A 14,646-nucleotide genomic window follows, 5' to 3' on the forward strand; every position below is an offset into this window, starting at 1 on the left:
GAGATTTTATACAAATGATTTTATGTAAAATGAGATTTTATGCAAATGATTTTATGTAAAATGAGATTTTATATAAATGATTTATGTAAAATGAGATTTTATACAAATGATATATGTAAAGTGAGATTTTATATAAATGATTTTATGTAAAATGAGATTTTATATAAATGATTTTAGGAATCGTATAATATGTACTCTTTTGTATTGGGCTTCTTTCACTTAGCAAAATGTTTTTAAGATTCATACATGGTGTCATGTGTATCAGTAGTTTTTACCATTTTATTTTGGAGCAGTATTCTACTCAATGGATATTCCACATTTTGCTAGTCTCTTTTCCTATTGATAGCCATTTGGGTTGTTTCTAGATTTTTGGCTCTTGTGACTGAAGCAGTTATGAACCTTTGTGTACAAGTCTCTGTGTGGACATATGTTTTGATTTGCATTTATCTGATGGCTAGTGATGTGGAACATTTTTAATATACCTGTGGCCATTGGTATAATATGTTGGTATAATATGTCTTCTCTGGAGAGATGTCTATTCAATTTCTTAGCCAATTTTAAAATCAGGTTAATACCTGTTGGTATGTCTTCTCCACAGAAATGTCTAGTCAATTACTTAGCCCATTTTAAAACCAGGTTAGTAGTTTTATTGTTATTGACTTGGAGGATTTCCTTATATACTTTAGAGACTAAACTCTTATCAGATATGTGGTTTACAAATATTTTCTCCCATTCTGTAGGTCATCTTTTCACTTCGTTGATTGTTTTCTTTGCTGGATGTGCAAAAGGCTTTTTAGTTTTATGTAGCCCCACTTTATTTATTTATTTTTTGAGATGGAGTTCAGGTATTTCTGTGGCACCATTTTTTTTTTAGACAGAGTCTTGTTCTATTGCCCAGGCTGGAGTGCAGTGGCACGATCATGGCTCACTGCAACCTCCACCTCCAGGGTTCAAGTGATCCTCCCACCTCAGCCTCCCAAGTAGCTGAGATTACAGGCATGCACTACCACACCCAGCTAAAATTTGCATTTTTTTTTTTTTTCAGACGGAGTCTGGCTCTGTCTCCCAGGCTGGAGTGCAGTGGCCGGATCTCAGCTCACTGCAAGCTCCACCTCCCGGGTTTACGCCATTCTCCTGCCTCAGCCTCCTAAGTAGCTGGGACTACAGGCGCCCGCCACCTCGCCCGGCTAGTTTTTGTAGTTTTAGTAGAGATGGGGTTTCACCGTGTTAGCCAGGATGGTCTCGATCTCCTGACCTTGTGATCCGCCCGTCTCGGCCTCCCAAAGTGCTGGGATTACAGGCTTGAGCCACCGCGCCCGGCCTAAAATTTGCATTTTTAATAGTGATGGTTTTTGCCATGTTGGCCAGGCTGCTCTCAAACTTTTGACCTCAGGTGATCCACCCACTTCGACCTCCAAAGTGCTGGGATTACAGGCATAAGCCACCGTGCCTGTAAATTGTTTTCTGTTAGGCTTGCAGTTCCTTTGTCTTCTTCTCTCTTATTATCTTCCTCTATGTTTGTTGATTTTTTTTTTTTTTTTTGGTACTAATATGCTTTTATTTCTCTCCTTTTTGTTTTGTGTAACTCCTATAGGTTTTTTTTTTTACTCTTGTTATCTTGGTGCATACATAAAATACCTTATATTTATAGCAGTCTATTTTAAGCTGATAATAGCTTCAATTCAATTGTAGACAGGAATTCTACACTTTAATCCTCACACACTTTATGTTATTGTTGTCACAATTTACATCTATTTATACTGTGTATCCTTTAACATATTTTAAAGTTATTGTTATTTTTAATACTTCTGTTTTTGACTTTTATATTTGAATAAAAAATGGTTTACCTATAACCATTACAGTAATATAGTATTCTGTGTTTATCTGTATGTTTATCTTTACCAATAAATCTTTTATTTTCTTAGACTATTGTTTTGCTGTTTGACATTCTTTCATTTCAACTTGAAGAACTCCCTTTAGATTTTTACTAAGGAAAGTCTAATGATGATAAACTTTTTCCACTTTTATCTGAGAAAATCTTTTATTTTTTCTTTCTTTCTTTTTTTTTTTTTTGAGACAGAGTCTCGCTCTGTCACCCAGGCTGGAGTGCAGTAGCCGGATCTCAGCTCATGCAAGCTCCGCCTCCTGGGTTTACACCATTCTCCTGCCTCAGCCTCCTGAGTAGCTGGGACTACAGACGCCCGCCACCTCGCCCGGCTAGTTTTTTTTATTTTTTATTTTTTAGTAGAGATAGGGTTTCGCTGTGTTAGCCAGGATGATCTCGATCTCCTGACCTCGTGATCCGCCCGTCTCAGCCTCCCAAAGTGCTGGGATTACAGGCTTGAGCCACCACGCCCGGCCTTTTTCTTCCTTTTTGAAGGACGATTTGCCAGGTATAATATTCTTGATAGACAGTTCTTTTGTTTCAGCACTTTAAATATATCATCCCATTAATTTCTGGACTGCAAGGTTTGTCCTGAAAATTCTGCTGATAGTCTTACGGTAATTCTCTTGTATGTAACAAGTTACTTTTCTCTTGCCACTTTCACAATTCTCTCTTTGTCTTTGACTTTTGACAGTTTGACTAACGTCTCAGTGTGGATTTCTTTAGGTTCATCTTATTTGGTGTCCTTTGGGTCTCCGAGAACTGAATGCTTGTTTCCTTCCCCAAATTGGGAAAATTTACACCATTATTCCTTTGAATAACTTTTCTGGTCCTTTATTTTTCTCATCTCCTTCAGAGACTCCTATAATGCGTATAGGTGTTGGCCCAGTTGATGGTGTTCTGTAAGTCCACAAGCTTTCTTCACTCTTTTTTATTCTTTTTTCTTTTTGTTTATCTGACTGAATTATTTCCAATGATCTGTGTTCAAGTTTACTGATCCTTCTTCTTCTTCTAATCTAATCCACTAGTAAATTTTTATTTCAGTTATGTTCCTGAGCGCTATGATTTTCATTGGATACTTAATATTTTTTATCTCTTTGTTGAAATTCTCACATTGTTCATGCATTACTCTCTTGATGTTGGTGAGCATCTTTCTAACAGGTATCTCTCTGTCAGATAAATCATATAATTCTGTTTCATTATGGTTGGTTTCTGGGAATTTATTTTGTTCTTTTGTTTGGAACATCTTTGCCAGTTTCTTTATTTTCCTTGACTCTCTGTGTTGATGTCTGCACACTAGACAGGTAAAGCAGACAACTGTGTGTTTTTTTGTTTTTTGTTTTTTGTTTTCTATTTGCTCTATGCTGAGCCAGGAGGCATTTACCAGTTTAAACCACCATCTCTATTTTTCCCTAAGGTCTGTACACTGTGCTGGACCCATGAGTGTTCCAAGACTGGAAAGACAGATGCCTTTTCTTTAGGTAGCACTGGAGAAGCTGGGGTGCTGGAGACATAGATCAACTTCTTCCCACTCTAGGGAGTAGCTGAGAGTTGACATTTTTGTCTGCTTACTGCAAGAAGAAAGATCTATGTTGTCTATGAGTCCAAGCTGCCATCTCTCTTCCCCTCAAGCAGCTAGATTGTGCTGATCCACCAAACCTCAAATTTGGCAAAACAGAAACCAGCCGTCTGGGGTACCATCTCAAAAAAATTGAGGCACTGGACATGTGAACCAACCCTTTCCCTTCCCTGAAAGAAGCTGAAAGTTAGGGGGTCTTTTCCTGATTGTAGGCCACTGTGCCAGGGTTAGGGATTCTGGTAAGGAGATGTCTTAAACCTCTCTACCAGTTTCAATGAGTCTGATTTTGCATTAATCCATGATGCAAGAGCCTTTCAGTCACTTTTTAGATTTCTTCCAAAGGGAATTTATTTATCTGTGAATTGTTGCCAAATTGGAATGTTTGTCAGGGGAAGGAGAGTTCAGGCTTCCTACTCTGCCATCTTGCTGATGTTCCTTTTAACCACTTTTAAATTAGGTTATTTACATTCATATTATTGAATTGCAAGAATTCTTTATATTTCAGGATAGAAGTTTTTTATCATACATATATTTTATTTATGGTTTAAAGTTAGAATTGAGGTTCAGATTTTTGTTTTGGTTTTTACCTTTAGATATCCAAATGTTCCAACACTATTTTTTGATGAGACTGCCTTTTCCACAGTGAATAACCTTGGCATATTTGTTGAAAATAAATTTACCTTGTGTATCTGTATCTATATCTAAACCTTCTTCAGTTCAACTGAGCTATGTAGACATTCTTATGACAGTACATTATCTTTATTAGTGTGTGTTTAGAGTAAGTTTTGAAACCAGGTATGGTAGTTCCCCCTTATCCTAGGGGATATGTTCTGAGATGCCCCAGTGAAAGCCTGAAACTGCAGATAGTGCTGAACCCTATATACACTATGTTTTTTCTTATACTTACACCAGTAAGATAAAGTTTAATTTCTAAATTAGGTACAGTAAGAGATTAACAATAACTAATAATAAGATAGAACTAACAATCACTAATAATAAGATAGAACAATTGTGACAATATACAGTAACAGGATTTATGTGAATGTGGTCTCTTTCTTTCTCACTCTCCCTCAAAATATCTTATTATACTGCACTCACCTATTTTTAGATTGTGGTTGAACCATGGGTAACTGAAACCGGAAAATGAAACCACGGATAAGGAGGAACTACTGTAGTTTAAAGACTTAACTTTGTTCTTTTTCAAAATTCTTCTGGCTATTCCAGGCTCTTTGAATTTCCATGTAAATTTGAAAATGAGCTTGTCTGTTTCTACAAAATTCCTTGTTCGGATTTAGATTGAAATTGCATTTTATCTATAAATCAATTTGATGATGATTGGTATCTTAACAATACTGAAGCCTACCATCTATGAACATGGTATGTCTCTCCTTTTATTCAGGTCTTGTAAAATCCCTGTCAGGAACATTTTGTGGTTTTCAACAAACAAGTCTTGCACGTATTTTGCTAAGTTTATCTCAAGTATTTAATAGGTTTTTTGAGGTGCCAAAGTAAATAGCATATTTAAAATTCAACTTGCAATTGTTTATAGCTAGAATATAGAAATACAATGGATTTTTCTATATTGACCTTGTATTATGTGACCTTGATAAACTCAGTTATTCGATCCAGTAGCATTTAATAGAGTGTAGTAATATTATGTGTCTAATGTTGCATAACAAATAAACCCAAAATATAAGTGGCTCAAAACAATTTTATTATCTCAGTTTTTGTGGTTCAAGAGTCTGGATGTAGCTCAGCTAGACTCTCTGGCTCAGAGTTTCTCACAAGGCTGAAATCAAGCTATTGACCAGTGTTGTTGTTATCTCAAGGCTTTATTGGAGATAATCTGCCAGTATAATGTTGAACAGAAGTAGTCAGAGTGGACATATTGAGTCCTATCTGATGTTGGAAATAATTCAGTCTGTCATCATTAGTATGATGTTAGTAGTGGGATTTTTTGCAGGTCGCCTTTATCAGGTTTGGTTTAACATGTTGGAAAGCTAACTATTGAGAGCAAAATTTTAGAAAGACATCTTTTCATGTGAAACTGAAATAAAGGTTCACAATCCTCTTTCTAAGACTGAAGGACCTGCTGTGTTTAGGAATTGAGAATTTTCAAAGTTTAGAATGATAATGCAGTTCACATAGTATTTAGTTTTATTCTTATTACTGTTATTATTGTTTTCCCTGCAGTTCAGTCAGATGAAACCTCTGTTTTGTGTGTTTGGATTTCAGTAGTTTTCTTAGTTCACCTCTATGTTTTCCTCCTCCTTGTTTCACCTTAGTCTCCCAATATTTTGCTGAAATACTGGGCAAAATTTATACGGATTCAGTATGTTTTGCTTCTTTTCTTAAACTCTTTGACTCGTAAGTGTACAACTTACTTGTTATCAGCCTGTACAAAGCTACTCTCTTCTTTCCACACCCCAACCAAAGTACAACTGCTGTGGTGTGTTGAGATTTGCTGCCAGATTGCTTTCCAGAATGGCCTCTCTAGGCATCATTACCACCTGTAATGTGCAAGTGTTCCTGAGTATCTACACCACCACGGGCACCAGGCATCATATCACTCTAATGTTTGCCTACACAATGGGTAAAAAGTAGCGTATCCTTGTTATTCTAACTTGCATCTCCTACTAATGACTTTGACTCTGTTTGCAGCATGATTGCTTTCTATGGCTAAATGTAAATCATTTTGATCCTACAGTACAATGGATTTTCCTTATGACCAGTACTACTCAGCACTCATAAACCAGGCTTTCTGTCACCATGCTCAGTGTTCTACATACCAGATGCTTTGTTGTAGAATACAAGAGGGAAGAACTGGATTAACAGACGATTCTTCTCCTCTCTTCCCAAGTTCTTCTCCACACACAGGCAAACCTATACTGGTTATGTCAATATGTGTTCTCACAGGCTGGTGCTCTCCATCTGAAACCCACTTTTAAGGCACAGGCTGTAATCAGCATTGTTTTGACAGTCTTGGAAACTCGATCAGGAACTGTAAAGGTTTGGACTTCATTAGAAATTAAGGCAACCTACTTAGTGATCTGGTTAACATTGACCAAAAAATTAAATAAATAAATTAAATAAACAAACAAATAAATTAAGACAAACTTAGTCTCATTGTTACATAAGATAATTCAGCTCTTGACGACTTGCCTATTTTGCCAGAGAGATGTTCCTTTGTGTCCAAACAGGAAAGATTTGATTCTTTTTTTAACCATTTCCTAGATTATTTCTGAAAAGTCTATTTCAGAAGGGTCAGTACGTAATCTTTTGTTTTCTCTTATCCTTTGTGCATTTCATTTGTCAGCATTTGTTACTTAAAAAATCCTTGGGGACTGGGCAACACCCATTATCAAAGGCATAATTATTTCTGCAGCAAAACATGACGGTCATTCTAAGTGGGATAAGTCTCATGTCAGTTCAAGTCAGGTTTTCCCACTAACTAAACGTCAATCAAAAAAGTTTTGCTGCCAAAGGAATACTGATAAAACTGTCCATAGCTTGTTTTGGACTTTGAAATGGCAGACGGAGGATGAGGACCTATAATAGACAGTAATAATAAAGAGACAGGAGATGGGAAGTTTGAATGGAAGTCAAAGTATGCTAAAAGCTTTGCCTTAGGAGAAGACTTTGGTAGAAAAATAACTCTAAGTACCCAACATGAAAGGACATGTGACAGAGAAGTCTCAATTGAAATTGAGTCAGTTACCTTAACTGATTGAAGTTGCATTATTTTGCTTCTGCAAATTTGCAAAAACACATGGCTATGTGAACACATTGCTAAGGCCCCTCCCAGGTCCTTGAGAGAGATTCATACAAGTGACAGAAACTGCAGCTTAGACTTCATTAACTTTATGGTAAATCTGACTCAGGGAATAAGAAAACAAAAGTTTTAAAGTAATGGCTCAGGGCCTGACTGCATCTGCTCCCTCCCCTAACAACTTTCTACATCTTTCAGTAAAAACTCTCCTATGAACTTTATATATTCACAAAAGAGCAAGATCATAATATGCATATGATTGTGTAGCTTGTTTTTATCCAAATTATATTGTGTACATTTCTTCCCTTTTAAAAATTCTGTTAACAGCTGCATAGAATTTTTCTATATGAACGTATAACTTAACCTAACTCTTATCTGACAGACATTTAATTGGTTTGTAATACCTTGTTCTCACTAACAATACTGTAATGAATATTTTTGTAAATATATCTGCATCAATGTGTATGTCTATCGGAGAACTACCTAAAAGAGATTTGTGTCAAAAATAATATATGTTTAAATTTTGATATATTTCTCCAAATTGACCTACCTAAAACTTTGTACTAATTGTGTATAAATGTGCCACTTTCTTTTCTCCTAGCCCACACTGAGAATAATCATTCTAAGTAATTTTCAAGTCTAATACGGTATCTGTAATGATGCCTCATTCTTTTAAATTGTATTTCTTTGATCATTAAAGAAATTGAGCATTTTTTTTTTTTTTTAGTTTACTTAGCATGTTTATTTCTTTTTAATAAGAAATAGATACAAAATTGAAGTATCCTTTAACTACCATGCTTGGTAACATTTCCCTTCTACCTCCTTTCTTCCTAGAGGTAACCACTCCACTTTTGGGAATTGAGTACATACATATCCTTTCAATCCATTCTTTAGTTTTACATAATTTATCCATAACCATGCTTAGTACTAGGGCTGATTAGTGTTGATTTTATTCAAATTCAAAGAAGCATCATTACAATATGTTCATCATTTTTCTTCACTTGAATGTTTTTTTTAATCTTTCTGTTAATATATAGACTTAATTTGTCACTTAACTGCTAGAGAGTATTCTACTATGTTACTATGTCACATTTTATTCATCTGTTTCACAAGAGACAGGCATTTGTTTCCCAATTTCTGGCTACTGTAACTCATGGTGCAATGAATTATACAGCTACAGACCAGTATGTGACTCCCTGTGTTCGTGTGTTTCTTGGGTATATGCATATATATCGTAGTTCCCCCTTATCCACAGCTTTGCTTTGCATGGTTTCAGTTACCTGTTGTCACCACAGTTCATAAACAGTTGAGAATAGTACAATAAGGTATTCTGAGAAAGATCATATTCACATAACTTTTATGATTACAGCATATTGTTATAATTGTTCCATTATATTTATTATTGTTTTAAATCTCTTGCTGTGTCTAATGTGTAAAGTAAATTTTATCATAGGTATGTATAGATAAGAAAAAAACATAGACATAGAGTTTGGTCCTATCTGGGTTTCAGGTATCCACTGGGGTTCTGAGTCCATCCCTTGCAGAAAATAGGGGACTACCATACTCAAGAGTGGAACTATCAGGTATTCTGGAATGTTTTAGAAATTCTTTCCTGCCCTAAGGTTTTAAAAACATTTTCTTATAAAACTGTTAGAGTATTAAGTATTGCTTTTTGCATTTTAGTCTTCAGTACTTTTAGAATTCATAAGAAAAATATTTTAACGTATGATGATGGGAGAGATCTATTATTTTTCCATATGAAGAGTCAATTACTTTTTAAATAATCCCCATTTTTAAATGATTTCCCCACCAATTTGGGATACCACCTCTATCAATGACCAATTCCCCATATATTCATGCATATATTTCTGAATTCAATATTCTGTCTCAGTTTCAGTTTGACTGCTTCAACGACACATAATTTTGATGATTCTAGTTTTACAAGTCATATATGTAGCAAAACATATCACAAAAATGATAATTTTGTCTCTTAATTTCAAAACCTTATCCGTCTCCTATCTATTTCTTAATGCATCTGGTAGGCCTTCCAGGAACACATTAAGTAGTGTCCATGACTAGATCCTAACTTTAATGAGAATACTCCTAGAAGTACAGCATCAATAACGCTTGTTTGGGAGTTTTGGGGGTACGGGTTTTCTTTATACTATAATACTTATTAAACATCACAGTATTTAAGTTTTGAATTGCTGCTGAAGGACTTCCCACATTCATGTCACTTTAATGTAAAATGAATTTTCCAACACACTACTAAGTGTAAAATCTGCTGAACGTTTTGCTAAATCCAAGGCATTCATAGAGAACTTTAATGAGTATGAATTCTCTGGTGTCTAATGTGATGTGACTTTTGGCTGAAAGCTTTCCCACATTCACTACACTGATAAGGTTTTTCACCAGTATGGATTCTCATGTGCAGAGCAAGGGTTGAGAACTGAGAAAAGGCTTTCCCACATTCATTACAACCATAGGGTTTCTCACCTGTATGGCTTCTCATATGCACAGTAAGAAATGAGCTTTGACAGAAGGCTTTCCCACAGACCTTACACTCATAAGGCTTATCACCCGTATGAATTCTCACGTGTACAATAAGTGATGTGATTCGAGAGAAGGCTTTTCCACATTTATTACATTCATAGGGTTTCTCTCCTGTATGAATATTGTGATGTTGAATGAGGTATTGCTTCTGCCTGAAGATTGTTCCACATTCATTACATTTGTAGGGTTTCTCTCCAATATGAATTTTCTCATGCTCAGTGAGATTTGATTTGCCACTGAAGGCTTTTCCACATTCCTTACATGTGTAAGGTTTCTCTCCTGTGTGACTTCTCTGGTGTCTAATGAGGCTTGACTTCTGAATGAAAGCTTTCCCACACCCTTTACATTCATAAGGTTTCTCTCCAGTATGGATTCTCTGATGTATAATGAGGTTTTCCTTCTGGCTAAAAGCTTTTCCACACTCACTACATTTAAAGGGCTTCTTTCCAGTATGGATGTTCTGATGTTTAACGAGGTATTGCTTCTGGGTGAAGGCTCTTCCACACTGATTACATTCAAATGGTTTTTCTCCAGTATGAATTTTCTCATGCTCAGTGAGATACGCTTTGCCGTTAAAGGCTTTGCCACATTCCTTACATGCATAGGGTTTGGTTCCTGTATGATTTTTCTGGTGTCTGATGACGGTTGGCATCTGAATAGAGACTTTTCACATTCATAAGGTTTCTCTCCAGTGTGATGTTTCTGATGAGAAAGGAAGTTTTCTTTCTGGCTGAAGGCTTTTCCACATTTATTACATTTATATACCTTCTTTCCTGTGTGACTTCTAAGGTGTAAAGTAAGGGATGAGACTCGAGAGCACACTTTACCACATTCAGTGCATTCATGAGATTTCTCTCCAGTATGCATGTTCTTATGCTCTATGAGGTTCTGCTTCAGGCTAAAGGTTTTTCTACATTCATTACATTCATAAGGTTCTTCTCCAGTATGAATTTGATCATGCTGAAGGAGATCTGATTCATGCTGAAGACTTTCCAACATGCCTATCATGCATGTGAATTTAATCAGGAGATTTCCCTAGTATCAAATAAGATGTAATAATGATGAAAGCTTTCCCACATTCACTAAATTCATAGGGTGTATTTTCAATACTAATTCTCGGGTATCTAATGAAGTTAAATTTATGATGGAAGACTTTTCTCACATTGATTACCCTGAGATGAGATGATTACAAAAGGGATAAAATGTAACATTCTCTTTATATTCTTAATGGTTCTTATACAGCTTCTCTCATATTTAGGTATAAATTATTTATAAATTATGTTTCAAACTGTTTTAAACTGAGTCCCATACGCAGTAGGGTAGTCTTGAAGAATCAATGACTGTGTTCAGAGGAAATACTTTGTTTCCTAAATTTTTCCTCAGTCTGTATTTTCACAGAGAAAGATGAGACTTAACTTACAAGTCTTTCATGTTGCGTCTTTATCTGTTTATAAACTTCCCAGGCTTCTTCAAGTTCTTGCTTACTCACACAGAGAACCTTCTTCACATTTCTTTCTCAATCATCTGTTGCTGTCCTTCTTTTAAGTGTTGACTTTAAACTTGTGAGAAGAAAAATGACACTGGACTTGGATGTTATGGTTGGGGAACAAGGCAGCATCCCAAAATTCAGGCAGAGCCCTTAGAACTCTAAGAGGTTTTGCAGCTCCTGAGGATGTACAAGAAAGCAAGCCGGCAGACAAAGACCACCATGGCTAGTCGGAGAGTCCGCGCCTGCCGCATATTTATTTTTATTAACATCCATTTCCTCTGTAATTGCCTGTTTTGTTTGTATAATTTTAAAATTTTGTTTGCCAATATTGATATGGGGTACTCATCAATATTATTGATTCATAAAAGCTCTTGTTATTGTTATCATTTGTTTCCTTTATCCTATATTTTGTAAGTATTTCCCTCAGTTTCTAAGACAGAATTTGTTTGGTTTCAGACAGAGCTGGTTACAAGGTTTGACTCTACCACTCTGGCTTTGTGTTTCTGGTTAAGCAATCTAAAGGAGGACAATATCAATGTGACAATTAATTTAATGTGTCAACTTGACTGGGTCATAGGGTTTCCAGATATTTGGCCAAACATTCTCCTAGATGTGTCTGAAAGGGTGATTCTGGATCAGATGAACATTTGAGTTGGTAGACTGAGTAACACAGATTTCCTCTCTAATGCACGTGGGCTTCATCCAAACAATTGAAGACCTTAATAGAACAAAAGGTTGAGTAAGAGAAAAGTCCTCCTGTCTGACTGCTTGAGCTGGGACTTAAGTCTTCTCTAGCCTTCAGACTTGAAATGAAACATCAGCTCTTCTTAGATCTTGAGCTGCTAGCTTTTGGACCTGAACTTACATTGTTGGCTCTCCTGGTTCTCAAGTCTTTGGACTCAGACTGGAAGTACACATTAGCTCTCCTGTGTCTCTAGCTCACTGACTATAGACTTTGGGGCTTCTCAGCCTCCATAATCATGTGAGCCAGTTCCTTATAATCCATATATATATAAAAGAAGTCAATATATGTGAAGATTTAGCTTAGTTCCTATCACATAATAAATATCGAATAAAGGTTAGATAACATTGACTTTACTTGAATTATTTTTGCCCTTCAGAAGTTTTACAGTCAAATACATTAATCTTTTCCTTTATTATTTTATTAATAATTATTTTCCGTTATTTTGTCTAGTACCTCTACTTCTTGCATTAAACAAGTAAAGCACCTGGAAATTTGTTTATATATGTGTAACTTGAGATTTAATATTTCCCCCAAGTGAAGAGTCAGTTGTTCCCATGCATTTATTAAATAATTTATTCTTACAGTGTTCTCTAAAAGCACCATTGTCAAGGAAGTCTTCTAGGTCAAGGGAAAACATTTCTGCTATAAGGATTATAAATCGTGTATCTGTGACATAGAAGCATACTTCAGATAAGCTGTTTCATGTTTCTTGTGCTAACGACCCAGAGGGAAAGGAAATGAAGACATATTCCTATTTTTCTTGTTCACGCCCCTGCCTGTGTAAAATGCAAGATGATAAATCTAATTGGTGTCCTAAAAGCCATTTAGTAGTTAAACATAATCCAGGCAAACAGAGGCAGGGGACAGATATTGATTTTGTGTCACACAAATGTAGGTGGAACATCTAAGCCTTAAATAATGCTCCCAGGGCACTTTTTGGTGTGATCAGGCAAGGCTGTATTTAATGATGTGAGAAAACTCGTTTCTCTGAGGTCAATGGTATGTGCTTAACCTTTAGGCTTTCGCGTGGCTGGCTGCCCCACTGGTTTATGGAGTGGAGACCGACATGATTGGGGATTTAGGGCAGTGATGACTTGATCTCCCTGACGCTTGCTGCTCTTACCCAGGAATGGTGAACAAATCCATCTCCGTGGCTGCCGCCTGGGCTTTTCTGAGTAGCCCACGCCTCTCTCATTTCACATCTACCTCCTGAGGCAGAGAGAACGGTCACCTTTGGAAAACAGGGTTTATCACATGATCATGAGAAAAAAAATGGTTAGCTTTTAATGCTTTAAACAGCCCACAAAAGGCAAACATGAAGTCTTTGTGACTTTTGTTTTTATTTCTCAGTTGGCAAGTTTACACTTTGTGATTTTAGCATTTTCCAAAGGTGTTTTGAGAAATGCTAGTCCTCTGAGACTCTGCTGGAAAGAAAGGGAAGGAGGGAGGAGAGCTAGCTGAGGTTAACCCTGTTTGGGGCATAGGGTACCTCCTTTGGAGACTCAGTATGAGATGTGTTTTATTTAAGACCAATGTTATGGTCTAAATGTTTGTGTCCCCCAAAATTTACATGATGAAATCCTAACCCCCAAGATGATGTTTTAGGAGGTGGGACCTTTTGGGGGTGATTAAGTTATAAGGGAGGAGCCCTCATCAGTGGGATTAATTTCCTTATAAAAGAGGCTCCAAAGAGACCTCTGGTCCCTTCTGCCATTTGAGGTTGGAGTAAGAAGACATTGGTCTATGACAAAGCGGTCCCTCCCCAGTCACCAAATCTGCTGACACCTTAATCTTGATTGGTGGCTGACAAAAACAATCCTATTGTTTATAAGCCACCTAGTCAAGATATTTCGTTAGAGCAGCCCAAGTGGACTAAAACATAAAGGATTTTTCCATTCATATTTTACTGTCCCAACCCACTTTTAAAGTACAAGTTACATCTGTTCTACTATTTGATAAATACTGCCTTAGGTACACTGCTTTAAAATGTGTGCAAAACACAACTTTGCCTATTGAATGCTCTTTACCATTAATTTCTCCCATCAACAGCCAAGCAGTCAGGCACTTTTTTTTTTTTTTTTTTTGAGATGGAGTTTCACTATTGTTGCCCAGGCTGGAGTGCAGTGGTACAATCTCGGCTCACTGCAACCTCCTCCTCCCAGGTTCAAGAAATTATCCTGCGTCAATCTCCCAAGTAGTTGGGATTACAGGCATGTGCCACCATGCCTGGTAGAGATGGGGTTTCACTATGTTGGTCAGGCTGGTCTTGAACTCCTGACCTCAAGTTATCTGCCCGCCTTGGCCTCCCAAAGTGTTGGGATTACAGGCGAGAGCCACCGTGCCTGGCTGTCACTTCTTTATTTTATTTTATTTTATTTTATTTTATTTTATTGAGATGGAGTCTCACTCTGTAGCCCAGGCTGGAGTGCAGTGGCGCGATCTCGGCTCACTGCAAGCTCCGCCTCCCGGGTTTACGCCATTCTCCTGCCTCAGCCTCCCAAGTAGCTGGGACTACAGGCGCCCGCCACCTCGTCCGGCTAGTTTTTTTTGTATTTTTTAGTAGAGACGGGGTTTCACCGTGTTAGCCAGGATGGTCTCGATCTCCTGACCTCGTGATCCTCCCGTC

At 36.9% G+C, this 14,646-nt stretch overlaps 1 protein-coding gene across 1 annotated transcript; it reads right to left on the minus strand.

Annotated features, from left to right (window-relative positions):
- Nucleotides 1–7,964: 7,964 nt before the first annotated feature.
- On the minus strand, nucleotides 7,965–11,512 carry LOC117070573 (zinc finger protein 260-like). The gene is given in 2 exon segments (XM_033189903.1): nucleotides 7,965–10,449; nucleotides 10,452–11,512. Coding segments are annotated over 2 exon segments (1,236 nt in total). The 5' UTR covers nucleotides 10,795–11,512; the 3' UTR covers nucleotides 7,965–9,556.
- Nucleotides 11,513–14,646: the final 3,134 nt, after the last annotated feature.

This window comes from Trachypithecus francoisi, unplaced genomic scaffold (assembly GCF_009764315.1).
Source record: "Trachypithecus francoisi isolate TF-2019V2 unplaced genomic scaffold, Tfra_2.0 Lachesis_group3, whole genome shotgun sequence".
NCBI classification, from domain to species: Eukaryota; Metazoa; Chordata; class Mammalia; order Primates; family Cercopithecidae; genus Trachypithecus; species Trachypithecus francoisi.